This window comes from Oryctolagus cuniculus, chromosome 8 (genome assembly GCF_964237555.1).
Source record: "Oryctolagus cuniculus chromosome 8, mOryCun1.1, whole genome shotgun sequence".
Lineage (NCBI taxonomy): Eukaryota > Metazoa > Chordata > Mammalia > Lagomorpha > Leporidae > Oryctolagus > Oryctolagus cuniculus.
In genome coordinates this window covers 78,507,071-78,526,293 of record NC_091439.1, presented here as the reverse complement: position 1 = coordinate 78,526,293, position 19,223 = coordinate 78,507,071, and the positions used below count along the sequence as shown (strand labels likewise).

Genomic DNA, 19,223 nt, shown 5'->3' with positions numbered 1-19,223 from the left:
TTGGATGAGGAGAGGATGGGCACCTCCGCTTGTGCCCCTGCTTCCGGCCTGAGGGCTCTGGGCGTTAATTTGGGGTGTTTTATCAGCGTTGGATGGAGGCAGGAGGGCAGTTCCCCGCTGTAGCTACCTCTGCCTCAAACTCTTCAATTGAGTTTGGCGGTTGAATCTTTAGGGACGACGAAGTGGCAGGGTGTTCGGTCCCTGTCATGGATGAAGGTGGTTCCCGCATCCGCCGGCGGGTGTCTGTCCGCAAAAGGACCCGTCCTAGCATTTTTGCCGCCCCTACCGCGGCGGAGCTCAAGTCGGACGATGAGGAGGAGGAGGAAGAGATGGTGGCCGAGTGCCGGAGGCGGAAAACCGTGGGGGTGCAACCGATCGAGGTACGGGCACCCACTCTGAAACTCCCCCATTAACCGCTTTGGGGGCGGTGATGGAAACCCAGAGTTCTCGTGTTTTGCATGTTCACTAGGAGACCAAATCGCCACGAACTTGGAACCCGAATCTGAGAGATGGTGGCCGTTTCCTTCCCAGGTGCAGACAGTTGACCAGTTAGGTAATAGCTTTCGTTTGCTTCTTTCGTCTCTGTTACCGCTGTTAATTGGCACTGAAACAGATGCCGCCATGTTACTCTCATTTCTGTATAGATAAGAAACAGACCCCATACAAGCTGTACACGCAGCAAGTGACAAGACAAAGATGTAAAATCAGACTTCGAAATTACTGCTGCTCCTGCTGTACTAACGTATTTCTGGAAGAGTCATTATAGCCTCACTTTATCCAGCTTTTACAATAGTAATCGAGCCTTGAGAAGGTGAAAAATTACAGTTTTGATTCCACATTCGGTATTCTTCATCGTCACTTCACTATATTGTTGCCTCTATATTTACATGTCTTCTGTTTGGTGGACCATTCCAAGTCAAGTGTGCAGAATCAGTCTCAATTCCAAATTCCTAGGAATAGGATCTTCCTCGAGTTTCTGTAAGCGGGAGGGGGGGTTGGGGGTGGGGGGGGGAGCTTTTTTCTCTGCCAAGGGCCATTTAGATATTTATAACATCGCTGATGGGCCGTACAAAATTATCTATTTAAAAAATTAGCCTGATATAGATTTATTGAATTTAGAGTCCTGCCTGCAGTTGCCTTGGCAGGGCCAAATCAGATTTTTAGGGGGGGCTTTTACATCTCACAGGCCAGAGGTTCCTTTTTTCTTTCTTTCTTTCTTTCTTTTTTTTTTTTTTTCTTTTTGCTACAGGCCAGCCTCTGGGAGATTAGAGTCTGGGGGATGGGGGAGGAGTGTTGTGGCTATCAGAATCTTCTACGCTGTCATCCCAATAGATGTCTACTTGTCTTGCTATGGTTTAAAGATTCAGCAGAGGCTTAAGAATTAGAATCCTCTAATTCTTAATCTAATCATCATATATTGGGCCTCCACTGTTCATCTGTAAAATAATGACAGCAATATCTGTTCCAGAGGCTGGCGCTGTGGCACACTGGCTTAAGCCATCGTCTGCAATGCTGGCATCCCATATCCGAGTGCTGGTTCAAGTCCCAGCTGTTCCACTTCCCATCCAGTTTCCTGCTAATGTGCCTGGGAAAGCTATGGAAGATGGCTTAATGTAACTGGATTTGCCTATAAGTATTTTTGTTGTCTTTGCAGCATTATGATAGTGAAGAGGACATGTTTGGTGACTATGACAGCTTTGCCGAGAACTCCTTTTTAGCTCAAGTTGATGACCTGGAACAAAAGTATATGCAGCTTCCTGAACATAGGAAACACGCTACAGACTTGGCCACTGCAGGTCTTTGTTCAGAAAGTGATGAAAACAAACTCAGCATTCCCACTGTGTTTCCTGAATCAAAAACTGATGAGCACGCAAAGAACCAGAGTGGACCTGAAGATGTCCCTGTTGAACATGGACCTGATCTGCCTTCCTCACAGGTTTTATACTTTGAAAATTTGCAGAACTCATCAAATGATTTGGGTAATCCGTCTATTGAAGAAAAGGAGCAGAACTCATTCTCTCACAAGACTGGAGATGAAGAATTGTCCCTTAATCACATAGAGCAACCCCAGCAAGACAATGACTTCTCTCCTAAAGTCAGAACGAGTTCAGATACAAATAGGAGAAAAAGTGTTAAGGATCATCTCAAAAGTGCCATGACTGGAAATGCCAAGGCCCAAACACCAGTATTTTCCAGGAGTAAGCAGCTGAAAGAGACTCTCCTATCTGAAGAAATTAATGTTGCCAAGAAAACAATTGAGTCATCGTCAGATGACCTTGGTCCTTTCTATTCATTGCCCAGCAAAGTTCGAGACCTTTATGTTCGAGTCAAAGGAATTGAAAAATTATATGGTAATATTTTTTGCTGGAACAAAAACATTTCCCATCATTACCGTAGTATTAGCACAAATCAATGGAAACAAAGACTTTCATGGTCATTTTTCTTGGCTTGAAAACAAGTCAGGGGGTCGGCACTGTGGCTGAGCCAGTTAAAGCCCTGGCCTGCAGCACCAGCATCCCATATGGACACCAGTTTGAGACCTGGCTGCTCCACTTCCGATCCAACTATGCAATGGCCTAGGAAAGCAGTAGAAGATGGCCCAAGTCCTTAAGCCTCCATACCCACGTGGGAGACGGGGAAAGAAGCTCCTGGCTCCTGGCTTTGGATCAGCTCAGTTCTGGCCTTTGCGGCCATTTGGGGAGTGACCAGTAGATGGAATACTTCTCTCTCTCTAGCTCTACCTCTCTCTGTAACTCTTTCAAGCAAATAAAATAAGTCTTAAAAAAAAAAAAAAAAAAAAAAGAACAAGTCAGAAGAACAGTTGTCTCTCAGCCATCCATCCCTGTCCTGCTAGTGTTGAACCTCTCCCTGTCTCCCCCAGCCTCCACAGTTAATTCTCAAATCAGTTATCCTTGCTGGCTCTCTTTCTCCTCCTCAAATGATTCTTCTTCTTCTTTTTTTTTTTTTTTTTTTTTAAGATTTATTTATTTATTTGAAAGAGTTACACAGAGGAGAGAGAGAGAGGTCTTCCATCCACTGGTTCTCTCCCCTGTTGGCTGCAACAGGTGGAGCTGTGCCAATACAAAGCCAGTTGCCAGGAGCTTCTTCCAGGTCTTCCCAGGTGGGTGCAAGGGCCCAAGCACTTGGGCCGTCTTCCACTGCCTTCCCAGGCCATAGCAGAGAGCTGGAACAGTAGTGGAGCAGCCGGGACTAGAACCGGAGCTCATATGGGATGCTGGCACTACAGGCAGCAGCCCCTCAAATGATTCTCCAGTGTGCTCCAGTTCTGGGTTCTGTGCTCTTAGGAAGTAATGACCAGGGCATCTAAATGAGACTTTTTAGTTCTTTCCCTGCCAGATTTCTAAGTTGGTTTCTTGATGCTATTGACTACACCCTTCTTGAAACTCCTTTCTCTGTCTCTATTTTTTTAAGATTTATGAGTTATAGACAAAAGGAGAGATAGAAGGGTCTTCCATTCACTTGTACAGTCCCCAAATGGCCAGAGCTGGGCCAATCAGGAGCCAGGAGCTTCTTCCAGGTCTGCAATGTAGGTGCGGGGGCCCAAACATTTGGGCCATCCTCTACTTTCCCAGGCCACAAGCAGAGAGCTAGATCGGAAGTGGAGCAGCTGGGACTTGAACCAGTTCCCATATGGGATGCTGGCAATGCAGGCTGTGGCTTTACCTGCTACACCACAACGCTGGCCCCTTCTTAACATCTTGACTCTCCACTCTTGGTTTTTTCTGATTGTCTAGGAGTTCCACACTTTTCTTAACTAGTGTTTCTGTGATTGGCTCAGTCTTCTCTACCAAGATGTTGAAATTCCTTTGAACACTCATGTCTTAAGTGAAGTCAGTAATACCACTGATTAAATATCTTTGGGGTGGATATTTGACACAGCAGTTAAGTTGCCACTTGAGACACCCATATCCAGTATCTCAGTGTCAGGTTTCAAGTCCCAGCTCCACTTTCCAGTTTCTTGCTAATATACACCCTGGGAAGTAGCAAGTAGTGGCCCAAATACTTGGGTCCCTGCTACCCACATGGGAGATCTGGATTGAGTTCCTGGTTTCTGGCTTCAATCTGGTTCAGCCCTTGCTGTTGTAGGCATTTAGGGAGTCAACCACTGGATTGTTTCTGTCTCTGCCTTTTAAGTTTAAAAAAAAGGCGGGGGAGGGGGGTAACACCCTGGCCTGAAGTGCTTGCATCCCATATGAGCGCTGGTTCTAGTCCCGGCTACTCCTCTTCCAATCAGGCTCTCTTCTATGGCCTGTGAAAGCAGTAGAACATGGCCCAAATCCTTGGGCCGCTGCACCCATGGGGGAGACCCAGAAGAAGCTCCTGGCTCCTGGCTTCGGATCGGCGCAGCTCCGGCTGTTGCAGCCAATTGGGGAGTGAACCAACGGGTGGAAGACCCTTCTCTGTCTCTGCCTCTCATCTCTCTGTGTAACTCTGACTTTCAAGTAAATAAATCTTTAAAAAAATTTTTAAAAAAACCAAACATCCTTAAAGACAGCTACAGTTAAGATGTAAATGCAGTGCTTGCTTTGGCAGCATGTACACTAAAACTGGAAAGATTTAAGTGCCAGGAGATATTAGTAGTAGCAATCATAATGTTTTTCAAAAATCCTGGGTCCTTTTTTATAGGAGAGTACTTCAAAAGTTTGTGGAATATTATGGAAAAAATGCATAGATTTCAAAAATTTTTGCACCAAACTAAATTTGTCTTTTAAATCCATTTTTCATGAACTCTCTGAAGTACCCTTGTATTTCAAATATGTCTCTCAGAAAGAGAGAGGTCTCCTACCCACTGGTTCACTCCCCAGAGACCCTCGACACCTGGGTGAGGCTGCATCCCTGAAGCCAGGAACTCAGCCTCAATCTCCCATGTAGATAACAGACCCAGTTACCTGAGCCATTCCTGCTGCTTCCCAGAGTCTGCATTAACAGGAAGTTGGAGTCAGGAGCCAGGGGCTGGAGTCAAACTCAGGGGGACACAGGCTTCTTAGCTATAAACACCCACAGCCAAGTGTGTGTCTTAGACAAACAAGAGACAGTTACTGGCTGGCGCCACGACTCAATAGGCTAATCCTCTGCCTGTGGCGCCGGCACCCTGGGTTCTAGTCCCGGTTGGGGCGCTGGATTCTGTCCTGGTTGCCCCTCTTCCAGGCCGGCTCTCTGCTATGGCCCGGGAAGGCAGTGGAGGATGGCCCAAGTCCTTGGGCCCTGCACCCCATGGGAGACCTGGCTCCTGGCTTCGGATCAGCGCGGTGCGCCAGCTGCAGCAGTCATTGGAGGGTGAACCAATGGCAAAGGAAGACCTTCCTCCTCCTCTCACTCTCTCACTGTCCACTCTGCCTGTCAAAAAAAAAAAAAAAAAAAAAAAAACAGTTACTGCCACGCTGGAAGATCAACCTGTCATTTTAAGTGTATTTCTGGAACTCTTTGTAGAATCTTATGAACTATGCAAATACAGGTTCTTATCTCAGAAAAGACAATCAGGTTTAAGAAGTGGGACTACAGGAATCAAAAGTGAGAGTTGAATAAATTCTGAGTCGTGAGGTTCATGGTTTAATTGCTAATGATGTTTATTGCGCTTGAAGTAGATGTGACCTTTTTCCTATCTGCTTTTCTTTTTTCACATTGTTCTTTGTTTAATCTGCATTTCCAGCCAGAATGAACACCTGAAGCCAGGACTCTAATTCATCTTCTTATGTAGCTAACACTGTGCCTGGTACATGCTGGTATGTTCTCAGCTGCTGGGGACATCAGCCTCCTTGTGACTTCTGGCCCTGTCACAGCTTTGGCATTTTCAGCCTTACTTTCTCATCTGTGGAAAAAGTTTCTAATATTTGTACATAACAGGGTTCATACTATCCAACACACATTTGTGATGCTTGTTTTTTTTTTTTTTTTTACTTAATATATTAGACTTCTATAGATCAGTCTATCTCCAGCATTTGTAAGTTGCAGAAAATTAGATTCTGTAATTGTATGGTAATTCATCCTACCCTTACCCCTATTCCCCATGTCACTCTGCTATCTGCTAATAATGCTGCGATAAACATCCAGCACATAATCCTTTATATTTCTCTAGGTGTAGAGTCCTAGAAGTAATACTTTAGCTGGATCAAAGGTAGGGTACAATTTTATTTTTTTATACTGCTGGATTTCTTTCTAAGAAGAGTGTAGTAGTTTATGTTCTGGGGAAGAATACCAATTTTTTTCCCTCTCTAGTCAGCTCTAGATTTTACATGTACGGACTTTGCTTTTCTTTTTTTTAAAGATTTTATTTTTATTTATTTGAGAGGTAGATTCACAGAGGGAGAGGCAGAGGAAGGTCTTCCATTCAGTGGTTCACTCCGCATATGGCCGCAACGCCTGGAGCTGAGCCTAGGCGAAGCTAGTTGCTAGGAGCTTCCTCCCAGTTCTCCCATGTGTGTTAAAGGGCCCAAGTGCTCAAGCCATCCTCTGCTTTCTCAGGCCATAGCAGAGAGCTGGATCAGAAGAGGAACAGCCGGGACTAGAACTGGCACTGCAGGTGGAGGATTAACCCACTGTGCTGCTGCGATGGCCCTTGATTGGTTTTTAGTAGTTAATTTTTTTGCCAACCCAGTAGATGACAGTTTAGCATCTTTTCTTTTCTTTCTTTCTTTCTTTTTTTTTTTTTTTTTTGACATTTGGATTTCTTCCTGCTGTGAAATGTCATATCTTTTGCCCTTTTTCCAGAAACAAACACCGGTGCATATTCTGCAGACTCTTAGCGATCCACATTGTTGAAGTATCCCACGGAATAGCCATACTAGTTTTCACACCTTGTCCTGAGACTGGTCTGTTTTCATGAATCCCACCTTGCTAAGTTGTAGGAGCTCCAGCTTTGCCACCAGATAATCCTGGTCTTTTTATAGTTTAAAAAGACGTACTAGTTGAAGTGGTATTGGGCTATTTAAAGTTCATATCCCCATAAGAACTCTTTGAAGGTTCTGGTTTGTATAAAACCTTATAGGTATTTTTCTCCCTCTCCTCCTTCTTTTCTCTGACTTATTTTAAATACAGAGTGACAAGGAGAGACAGAGAAGGGGAGTCTTATTCACTGGTTCACTCCCTAATTGGTCATAGCAGCCATGTCTGGGCCAGGCTGAAATCAGGAGCCAGGAACTCCATCTGGGTTTCCCACATGGATAGCAGAGGTCCAGCTACTTGGGCCATCTTCTAGTGCCTTCCCAGGTGCATTGGCAGGAAGCTGGATTAGAAGCAAAGTAGCCTAACTCAACCCTGCACTCTAATGAGATGAATATGGGAGATTTATTGCAAGCAGGGACTTAACCTGCTGTAGCAAAATGATGGATTCCCCTAGCCTCCCTGGGCAATTAGGGGAATGAGGAAGGGAAACTTTGCAGAACGTAACAGAGAGATCTTCGAGGTCCTCGTCCTTTTGCTTGTGATATTCCAGGTGATATCCTTTGTCCACCAGGCTGCTCCTGCTCTGCTGCACTCTTAGACCTAATCTGTAGCTGCCGAGTAACTACTCTGCTTGGCTGCCCTGCTGGCTAGGCTTGTGCACATTTGGGACTCTTGACATTCAGCAGAGGTGATAATTATGTTTACCCTACGAGAAGACTGCTGCATGGGAAAGGATGTGATCTTGGAAAACTCGAGGTTGAGCATGTGGAAGAAGAAAATAATGCCTTTTTTTTAAATTCCACAGAATGGCAGCATACTTGCTTAACACTGAATTCTGTGCAAGAGAGAAAAAATTTAATATACTCCTTGCCAACAAGTGGTGGGAAAACCCTGGTGGCTGAGATTTTAATGCTACAAGAACTGCTTTGCCGGCGGAACGATGTTTTAATGATCCTTCCTTACGTGGCAATTGTCCAAGAAAAGGTGCGTTGTTTAAAACAAATGTTACTTGTTAATATTATTTTAACATTAAGATCTATAAACATAATTTGTTGACTGAGAAGTACCTCTTGATGGAAAATTAGGATCCACAAAAGGAATGTACAGTACTTACCTAAAGTCTCTTCAAATGCTAATTATCTATGTTAGAAAGTTTTATTTTTCTTAAACTGGTGGATTAAAGTCCATATTAAATGTTTCATTTCTGTGTAGCCTGATTTTTCAAGCAAAAAGTAACCAGTTTTCAGAATAAGTGAGTTATTATTCCACTTTTTGATATCAGAGGAGACAGCTGTAACTCACTTCTGTATTTATTATGCAGTTTAAAAGTTGCATCTGCACATTAGTTTTACAGCTTTTCCTAGTCTGTGACCTTGTCCCCATTGATTGGTATTAAACACCACTTGAGCTCTTTTGTAAATCCGTATGAGCCTTAATGATTAGAGTCCTTATTCATCTGTGATTTTTATTTTAACTAATATTCTAGATAACAGGCCTGTCAAGCTTTGGTATAGAACTTGGTTTCTTTGTTGAAGAATATGCTGGAAGCAAAGGAAGATTTCCTCCAATAAAAAGACGGGAAAAGAAATCACTGTATGTTGCCACTATCGAGAAGGGGCATAGCCTGGTGAACTCCCTGATTGAAACAGGGAGGATTAGCAGTCTGGGTCTGGTGGTTGTCGATGAGGTTGGTTACTACTTTTGGTATTTATCAGTATTTTTATTATGCAAGCATTCTGTATACTTCTGATTATGATGTGGGACTGCTTAGTACCTCTATACAAAAAAGTATTTTGTTTTAATATACAGATAACACAGGGGAAGGCATCCCATGCCTGATGGTCCTAAATTTGGTCTTCTGCCAAGTGTTTCTTGAAATGTGAAAGTGTGTGTGTTTAAAAAGTTTTTTTTAAAGTCATTTCTTATGCCATACTGAGCGTAACTTTTTTTCTTTAAAGATTTGTTTATTTATTTGAAAGAGTTACACAGAGAGAGAAGGAGAAGCAGAGAGAGAGAGAGAGATCTTCCACCCACTGGTTCTCTCCCCAAATGGCCACAACAGCCAGAGATGTGCCAATCCGAAGCCAGGAGCCAGGAACTTCTTCTGGGTCTCCCATGTGGGTGCAGGGGCCCAAGGACTTGGGCCATCTTCTGCTTTCCCAGGCCATAGCAGAGAGCTGGATCGGAAGTGGAGCAGCCAGGACTCGAACCGGTGCCCATATGAGATGCTGGCACTGCAGGCGGTGGCTTTACCCACTATGCCACAGCACTGACCCCTAAAAAGTTTTATAATAGTACTTATGAATCTCAGATGTGTCATGGCATCACCCTCCAAACTAATTAACTGAAAATACCATAGAATAATGTGTATATGTTAATAGTTACATATTTAAAATGTTGAAACATTACAAACATTCAATTTATATGTGTGTTTTAGGTAGGTAGGCATTATATGAAGATTTATTTCTCTGCCTTTTTTTTTTTAATCTCAAAGCTGCACATGATTGGTGAAGGAAGCCGTGGGGCTATACTGGAAATGACCCTAGCAAAAATCCTCTACACTAGCAGTAAGTACTTTTTTTAATGAGATCATTAGTTGATTTCTAGGCAAGATATCTATAAAATACTTAATTCTATCTCTAGATAGATTATGTAATATACAGCAAGATACTGAAACTTCTTGCCTTAGGTTTTTTTTTTTTTTAAGATTTATTTTTATTTATTTGAAAGAATTACAAAAAGAGGCAGAGAGAGAGGTCTTCCATCCACTGGTTCACTCCCCAAATGGCCACAATGGCTGGAGCTGAGCCGATCAGAAGTCAGGAGCCAGGAGTTTCTTCTGGGTCCCTCAGGTGGGTGCGGGGGCCCAAGAACTTGGGCCGACTTCTGCTGCTTCTACTGCTTTCCCAGGCCATAGCAAAGAGCTGAATCTGAAGAGGAACAGTTGGGACTTGAACCGGTGCCCATATGGGATGCTGGCACTGCAGACTGGGACTTTAACCCGCTGCACCACAGTGCCAGCACCCTCTGCTGTAGTTCTGTAATTTCTAAGATAAGCCAATAAGTGTATTTAGTAGTAGTAGAATGAATAAATGAATTATGAAAATAAATGAAATTAATATTTGAGGAAGTCCTCACTCGTTATTCTCCATTTAGTAGCTATTTGTGCCTTGTCACCTCACTCACCTTCTCTGTTTCCATAAAACTGGGATAACAGTGATTCCAACCTGATCGGACTATTGTGAGGACTATGAGTCAACAAGTGCATTTATTTATATTTTTTTTTAATTAAGATTTAGCTTATTCATTTGAAAGGCACAGAGAGAGGGAGATCTTCCATCTGCTGGTTCACTCCCCAAATGGCTGCAACTGCTTGGGCTGGGCCAGGCTAAAGCCAGGAACTTCATCTAGGTCTCTCACAGGGCTGCAGGGCCCCAAGCACTTGGACCATCCTCCACTGCTCTCCCAGGCACATTGGCAGGGAGCTTGATCGGAGGTGGAGCAGCCAGGACTAAGACCAGCACCCATATGGGATACCCAAGTCTTAGGCAGCGGCTACACCCACTCTGCCACAATGCTGGCCTCTAACCCATGCATTTACCACACAGCATTCAGGAAGGGCTTGCTGCTGCTGTTGCTGCTGCTTTATTACTATTCTAATCATTACAGTCATCCTCCCAATAAGCAGTGGATTTAAGTAGTCACTTCAGGAGCAATTTTGCAACATCAAATAGTCTTTTAATATACATGAAATATTTGTTTTAAATGTCATGTCTATTATTGATTGATATGGTCTTGTAATCCTTGGCTTATTTTTATAAAAATTGGCTATTAGGGGCCTGTGCTTTGGCACAGCAGGTTAAAGGCCCCACATCCCATATGGGTGCCAGTTTGAGTCCCGGCTTCTCCACTATTCTACACTTGATCTTAGCCAAAAGGCCGAGAAGCGATCTCCACTATTCTAATCCAGCTCTCTGCTATAGCCTGGGAAAGCAGTAGAAGATGGCCTAAGTCCTTGGGCCCCTGTGAGAGACCTAGAAGAGGCTTCTGGCTCCTGGCTACAGATCAGTTCAGCTGTGGCCGTTGGCAGTCATTTGGGGAGTGAACCAGTAATGGAAGAACTCACTCTCTCTGGCTGTAACTCTCTGTAACTCTGTCTTTCAAATAAAAAATCTTTTTAAAAAATTAACTATAAAGATCAATCTTAATAAGAATTATTTTTAAAATTTTGACTGTACCATGGTATTTAGGCAGATTATAACGTTCTATTCATTCAGAAAATATTTATTGAGCCTACTGTGTGCCTGGCACTCTTTTAAGTGCTAGATATACAACAGTGAGTGAAAGTCTCTGTCTTTATTTATTAAGCCTATATTTTAGTTAAAGTGAACAAATAATTAGACACATAAGAGAGGTGATGATAAATGTAATGAAAAAATTTTTTAAAGATTTGTTATTTATTTCAATGGCAAACAGAGAGAGAGCTTCCACCCATTGGGTTTACTCCCCCAAATGCCTGCAACACCTAGGCTGGGCCAGTCTGAGGTCAGCAGCAAGGAACTCCATCCTGGAAACTTTCCCAATGGACGGTGGGGACCCAAATGCTTAGGACATGAATTTGCTGCCTGGAGCACTAGCAGGGAGCTGAATTAGAATTCAAACCGATACTCACATTTGGGATGCCAGTGTTGCAGGTCATAACTTAACCAGCTGTACCACAGTGCTTAGCCCTAATGGAGCTAAAAGCAGAGGAAGAGAGTAGAATGATGGTTACGTGTCCATCCTGTCTTTGTCCTTTTTTTTTTTTTTTTGATGTTTGATGGCTTATCATTGTTCTGTTCTTTGGGTGCTGGAACAGTATTCTCTTGGCTTTCCTACTATGTGTGAGGGATCATAGCTTAGCATTGACAGTGTATCGTAATGACTAAGGAAAAGTTATAGAGCTAGATTCAAATCTTGGGGCTTCTCTTTATCGGACACATGATCTTAGGCAAGTTGTAAACTGTGCCTCTATTTCCTTATTCATCATTCATCATATACGAGTGACAAATAGAACCTTCCCCACTGAATTGCTGCAAAGGAGGCAGAAGTTAATTTTTTTTTTTTTTTTGAAGACTTAGTTTTATTTGTTTGAAAGGCAGAATTAGAGAGAGAGACAGAGAGAAAGAGATCTTCCATCCCCTGGTCCATTTGCTGAACTATCCTGGTTCATTTACTGAATTACCACAACAGCCAGGGCTATGCCAGGCCGAAGCCAAGAGCCAAGTACTTCCTCCAGGTGTCTCCCATGTGCATGACAGGGGCCCAAGCACTTGAGCTATCTTCCACTGCTTTTCCCTGGCCACTAGCAGGGAGCTGTAACGGAAGTGGAGTAGCCAGTCTCAAACCAGTGCTCAAATGGCATGCAGGCATCACAGGCATGGCTTAACCTGCTATGCCAAAATGCCAGCTCCCAGGAGTTAATTTTTGTAAAGCGTCTACCATAATACCTGCATATTGGACATATGTTTGCTCTTGTATTCTTATTGCTTTTCTAACACTACATTTAACAGGTATTTAAATAAAATGAATCTCTTTTAGTTTCTGCTGCTTGTTATTCTGCTGCAACCCTTCTGAATTTGTGTTAGCACATTTGTGTTAGCAGAGATTCACTGTAAGCTCTTCCCTTGTTTCTTACAGTTCCAGCTAATTCTCACCCATACTTAGGACAAGTAATCATGTGTGCTGATGGCTCCCAATTTGTACTTCTCAACCTTGATTTGTAGCTCTAAGCTCTCTTCTGAGTGATACCATCTGCCACCTGGACACTGACACTTGAATGTCCTATATACAGCCAAGCCTAACTAGAGGTTGATCTACACATAACTAATTTTCTTTAAACCCATTCTTCAGTCTGAATTCCCAGCCACTACTCTCCAGCCAGCCAGCCACACCAGAATTGAATTTTGCTTGTACTATCCATCAGCAACCACATTCTGTCTGGTTTATTTCATAAATATATTTAAAATTCTCTTCCTCCTGTCTTTCTTTACTACGAAGTCTTTACTTGGGTACTTCATCCTTTCTTACCTAGATGGCCACAGAGATCACCAAGCTCTTCCATCTGCCTTTGGTCTTGACCATTACTCTCTGTTCCACCAAACCCATCTTCTCTAGGGCAGGTAGTATGATCTTTCCCAAATGCAAATCCAGTTTGTTTATTTTACTATTTACCATCCTTTGACAACTTCCCTTTGTTTTCTGCATAAATCCAAAAATTCATTGTAGCCTTCCTTTTTTCATTATTATTATTTGTGTCATATATTTGAGAGAGCTCCCAACTGCTGATTTACTCCCCAAATTCCCACAGTGGCCAGGGAACTGAAGCCAGGAGCCAGAAGCTCAATCCAGATCTCACATGGCTGGCAAGAACACTTATACTGCTGCCACTCAGGTTCTGAATCAGTTGGAAGCTGGAATCAGGAACCTGAGCCAAAAGTTGAGCCCAGATGCTTCAATATAGAACCCAGACATCCTAATCAGCATAACACTTGATCCATATTTGAATCCTTTCAGATAACATTCTGAATGAGCATTCCAGGACAAGGCAGCAGCAATGAAGAAACGTTATCCTAAGAAAGGTTCTTTGGTGTTTGACTCAATAGCTAAGTCTACAAGTAGACATTTGTACTGCCCAGGAAGTTTACAGCCTGATAGCAAGATTCAATAAAGGACTCTTCCTCATTTAGCCCTGTGTCCTACACCCTGTATTCTACACCTACACAATGCCAATGGAACACTAACTCCTCATAAAGATGATCCAAGTAGATAGCATAGCCTATTTATACTCATTTCTTTTTAGAAGTAAGATATCCTATGTATTACAAGTTTGAGATTGTGTAAAATTCTAGCTAGGTAACTAGGTACTTTCAGGATACCTGAAAGATCTCATTCTTTGATTGCCAGGCTAATACTTTGGCAATATATTTGTATTTTTCATATTTACTTCTTTTCCCTGCTCCCTTTTCCAAAATCACTTGGGAAGGATTCAGACAACAAAAGTTTGCTAAAATTATTTTATGATTTCCTAACACATTTTCCTTAATACTTTGGGATTGCCTTTTTTTTTTTTTTTTTCAGAGACAACTCAAATTATTGGTATGAGTGCAACACTAAGCAATGTTGAAGACCTACAAGAGTTTCTTCAAGCAGAATATTATACCAGTCAATTTAGACCAGTATGTACCTAAGGTTTGCACTGTATTATTTTGTTGTATGTTCATGTTGTGTATTCATTAGTTAGAAGTAAAAGTAATAGGTATGGGTGTTGTGATACAGTGGGCTAAGCTGCTGCTTGGGATGCCCACACCCCATATTGGAGTACCTGGGATTGAATTCTGGCTACTTGGGCTTCTGATCTAACTTCCTGCTAATGCACCTGGGAGGCAGCATGTGACAGCTCAGGTACTTAAGTTCCTGCCATCCACTTTGGAGACTTGGATGGATTTCCTGGCTCTTAGTTTTGGCCTGACCCAGTCCCAACTGTGGTGGGCATTTGGTGAGTGAACATGTGGATGGAAGATCCGTGTGTGTGTGTGTGTGTGTCTGTCCCTCTCTCTCTCTCATTTTGCCTTTCAAATAAGCAAAAATTTATACAAACATTAATAAGCGTATTTTGAAAAATTCTATAGAGTAATGAAGAGGCATACATTACAGTTTGTGTATAGAGAATGTCAACACTGTGGAATCTTGCTTGGAATCACTAATATGTCAGAGCACTAGGAACAGTGCTCTGAGTCCTCAGTGAACATTGATTGAGTGGATTTTTCCATACCTATTCTACTTTTGCATTTCTTATTCTCCAAAGTAAATTTTTTCATTTGGCTAAAATTTAGACATGTTTTGAGTTATTGGCATATTAAAAATTTATTTTAAAAGTTAAAATATTTTCAAGTTCATATGCTTTCATAGTTGTAATAATTTTTAAGGAAGTTAGACTTCACGTGGATTGAACTTTATTTTTAAAAATATTTGAGAATCAGAGAGAGCAAATTCACACTCCCATCTGCAATGTCCAGGTAGCCCAAAATGGAAACTAGGAACTGAATTAGAGTCTCCCATGTGGGTGGTAGAATCCCCATCACTTGAGCCATCATTACTGCCTCCCAGTATCTCCAGGAAGCTGGAATCAGGAACTGGAGCTGGGTATCACACCTGGTGCTCTGATATGGGATGCAGGTGTCCTAACTGGCATCTTAACCACCAGGCCAAACACCTGCATTGGGTTTAAATATAAGCTGTTCAGTAACAGCAGTCACAAAATGCTTGAAGAAAGTAAACCATAGTAATATATAGTTATTTGAAAGTAGCTTATAATATACACAAACTAACTGTGGAGAATAATTTTTGAGAATAACCAAGTTTTCTTTCAGAAGTATTTGGTTGCCTTTAGCATATGTGACTTCTCAATTCAAAAGTATTGAGAGTGGGCATTTGGCAAACCAATTAAGATGCTTTTTGGGATACCTATATGCCCAATTTGAGTGCCTGAGTTTGAGTTCTGGCTCTGTGTCTAACTCTAGTTTCCTGTTAATGTGCACCCTGGGGAGGCAACAATGATGGCTCAAATACTTGGGTCTCTGCCACCCACTGGGGAGACCCAGATTTACCTCCAGGCTCCTGACTTTGGCCTGGACCAGTTCCAGCTATTGCTGGCATTTGGGGAGTAAATGAGTGGATAGAAGATCTCTGTTTCTCTCTGCCTTTCAAATTAATTAAATATAAATTGTATGAGTAAATTTTAAGGATATTAATCTCTATTTTGATTTGAAGGGAAAAAGGAGAAAAAAACAAAGAAAAATAGTAAATCAATAACCTTTAAGTTGAAGCATGTTTTACATGTCAGATAAGGTAAAATCTTTGTTTTTCTGTCACTTTTTACAGTATATTTTATTGTCTTTGAAACTATAGAAAGAGCAATTCCTATGTGATATTAATTGCAAATGTCCTTTAATTCAAGGTTGAACTGAAAGAATATCTAAAACTAAATGATAGAATATATGAGGTTGACAGCAAGGCTGAGAATGGCATGACTTTTTCACGTGTCCTGAATTATAAGGTAATGTTGATCATCTTAACCCAGACTTTGTGCCAAGGTGTCCTGGAGGGCCATGGAAGATTCACATGTGTACCACGGAATAGTTCAAATATTTAAGAGAAACAGCTAATGCTTGACATCTGTTGGACATCATAAAAACAACTTAGTTCAAGGTAGTGAGTTTGCAATTTCACATTCCTTTCTGTGACATCATATCATTGTGAAATTGAAGTTTTTGCAGTCACTATAATCAAATATCCTGTGAAAAATCATTCTGGGATGGAAAAGGGTGATTGGGTCCAATCGTATCCCAAAGGTTGAAAGACAGGACCCGCTTGTGCACATATGCCGTTAGTGAGCTGCTGTGTTATTTAAGGATGAGATAAAAATATTTTTTTCACTCAATTGATGTATGTTATTATTCAAATGACTAATAAGCTGGGAGGAAGTTCATATTTGTTTACTTTTTTGGACCTAACTACCAATTTTAAAAACTTAGGTATTTCTTTTGGCCTTGATGCTCTGTGAACCGAGAACATTTGGAAACAATCCAATGTTTGTTCATTCAGCAGTAACATTTGTGGGCCGTGTAGTTCATGGTGTATAAACTGTTAATGTCTATGTGAAATGTTAATGTTTTACATTCTAAATGAAAGAAAGGGGAGACATGGCTTTTGGCCTAGTGGTTAAGATGCCCACATCCTGGGGCAAGTTAAGTTATCCCACAACACTGGCATCCCACATGGGTGCCAGTTGGAGTTCTGGCTGCTCCATTTCCAATCCAGCTCCCTGTTAATGCTCCTGAGAAAGTAGCACAGAATGGCCCACGTGTTTGGAACCCTGCATCCACATGGGAGACCTAGATGAAGCTCCTGGATCCTGGCTTCAGTTTGACCCAGCCCTAGCCACTGTGGGCATTTGGGAAGTGAATTAGCAGATGAAGGATCTTTCTTTCTGTAACTCTGTCTTTCAAATAAATAACTAAATCTTAAAGAAAAAAAAAAAGATACCTATATCCCATACCAGAGGTACCTCAGTTTGATACCCAGCTGTGACTCCAGCTTCCTGCTAATGCTAATATAGACCCTGGGAAGCAGTAATAATGACTTGAGTAGTTGGGTCCCTGCCGCCCACATGAGTGGATGGAGTTTCTAGTTCCCAGCTTTAGCCCAGTCCAGTCCCAGCTATTTGGGGAATGAACCAGTTGCTAGGAGCTCTTTCTGTGTCCCCCTCTCTGTGTGTCTCTCTCTGCTTCTCATATAAGTTTTTGTTTGTTTGTTTGTTTGTTTGTTTTTTAACGAGAAGAGAGCAGGCATTCGGTTTCATGGTTAAGATGCTGCTTGAGTATTCGCGTTCCAAATTGGAGTGCCTGGTTTCAAAGAAAAAGCTTCACTCCTGATTCTAGCTTCCTGTTAATGCATACCCTGGGAGGCAGCAGGTGATGGCTCAAATAATTGGGTCCCTGCCAACCACTTGGGAGACCTGGATTGAGTTCTCAGTTCCTGGCTTCAACCTGGCTCAGCCCCAGCTGTTGTGGGTTTCTGGGGAGTGAACAAGCAAAATAGAAAATCTCTTTGTATCTGTCTCTCTTTGCCTATAATAATATATAATTTTTTAAAAGAGAGAAAAATTGATTTTGTGGTAATTCTAGAATTTTATAAAGATATGTTACCTTAAACCTATATCTGTTTTCAATAAAGTTAAAGGAAGCAAGAAGATTTAAAAAAATTTTTTAAAGATTTATTTTATTTGTTTGAAAGAGTTACAGAGAGGTAGAGACAGAGAGAGAGGTCTTCCATCCATTGGTTCACTCCCAGCTGGCCGCAATGGCCGGAGCCACACCAATCCGAAGCCAGGAGCCAGGAGCTTGGAGCTTCTTCCCAGTCTCCCACGTGGGTGCAGAGGCCCAAGGACTTGGGCCATCCTCCACTGCTTTCTCAGGCCATAGCAGAGAGCTGGATCAGAAGAGGAGCAGCCGGGACTAAACCAGCGTCCATATGGGATGCCAGGGCTTTAACCTGCTATGCCACAGTGCCAGACCTTAAAATTATTTTTTTATCTTGATTTCCTTGTGCTTGCTTTGAGTTGGAAAAATTTTCATAATTCAGTGCTAAATATTTTTTACTTCTGAGAAATGTCCTTTACCATGGTTAAACCTATGTTTTTGAAAATTATCAGTAATAGTAGAAAGTATATCTTATTTATGCAATCCTTTAACCGTTATAAGGCCCAATCTGTGTTTTTCTCGGCGTGCTTTTTTGTTCTGCTTTGCTGGAGATGGGCATGTAGTGATGTTATTAATAACACTATTTTCACTTCTTTAATTTTCTTTCATTTGTTTTTTAAACTAAATATACCTAACAAAACCTTAATAACCTAGGAGAAAAGTGAGATTTAACATTTTGATGTTTAATGTAAGTTTTGTCTTTTTTTAATGATCAGATTTATTAAATGATAGTTCAGAATTATGGATGATTTGATTCTAATCACACTGGCAAAAAGTTGGCAGGCTTTCGTGGTTACTAACTGCCTTGTTCCTATTTCTTACTGTTTTGCAGTACTCTGATACTCTGAAAAAGATGGATCCTGATCATTTGGTAGCATTAGTGACAGAAGTTATTCCCAGTTATTCCTGCTTAGTTTTTTGTCCTACTAAGAAGAATTGTGAAAACGTAGCAGAAATGATATGCAAATTCTTAAGCAAGTATGTTAATCTTTTAAAAATTTTGTCCTGTTTAACTTTTATCTTGAACCTCAGGTTTTGCATTCTTTTCACTGAAACAGTACTGATTACTTATTACAGATCTGATATTAAGTGGTTGTATTGAATTCTAAAGCACTTGACCTTGAAAAAAGAATGTTTAACCATGAAATTCACACGTGGTGAAATAGCTGGGCACTGAAAGACACAAACTACTGCATGATTTCATTCATATGTAATATTTTAAGAAATTATCTCATAGAAGTTGAGAGTAGAATGGTGGTGACCAGAATCTGGGGTGAGAAGAAGGGAGGGGGAGATGGGGAAAGGTTAACCAGAAGGCACTAAGTTCTAGTTGGTTCTGGGGTTCTGGGGCTTTGTTGCTTTGTAGGCTGTCTGTAGATAAGAGACGTTTTCTTTCTCTCTCTCTCCATGTTGCCCACCTCTACCCCTTTCCCTGTGTGTGTGTGTGTATAAACTAGATGAAAGAATTTTGAGTGTTTTCACCTTAAAAAAATGGTAAATATGTGTTTACTGTGACTT

General features: G+C 41.6%; 1 protein-coding gene across 15 annotated transcripts in view; it reads left to right on the top strand.

The window, feature by feature from the left end:
• The first annotated feature begins 6 nt into the window (after positions 1–6).
• Positions 7–19,223, top strand: part of HELQ (helicase, POLQ like) — a 60,571-nt gene continuing 41,354 nt past the window's right edge. For 5 of the 15 annotated variants that reach the window (XR_011378353.1, XR_518667.4, XR_011378352.1 and 2 more), the window contains exons 1-8: positions 7–380; positions 1,655–2,351; positions 7,709–7,887; positions 8,390–8,590; positions 9,398–9,470; positions 14,023–14,120; positions 15,902–16,000; positions 18,538–18,683. Coding sequence is in view for 9 of the 15 variants with exons in the window: in XM_070047884.1 (XP_069903985.1) it covers positions 207–380; positions 1,655–2,351; positions 7,709–7,887; positions 8,390–8,590; positions 9,398–9,470; positions 14,023–14,120; positions 15,902–16,000; positions 18,538–18,683 (1,667 nt within the window). In the remaining 6 variants the exon portion in view is untranslated. Of the gene's footprint in view, positions 381–469; positions 554–644; positions 979–1,654; positions 2,352–7,708; positions 7,888–8,389; positions 8,591–9,397; positions 9,471–14,022; positions 14,134–15,714; positions 15,793–15,901; positions 16,153–18,537; positions 18,684–19,223 lie in introns of those variants that run through there. The other 10 variants (XM_070047885.1, XR_011378354.1, XR_007909189.2 and 7 more) reach the window with 10 other exon arrangements.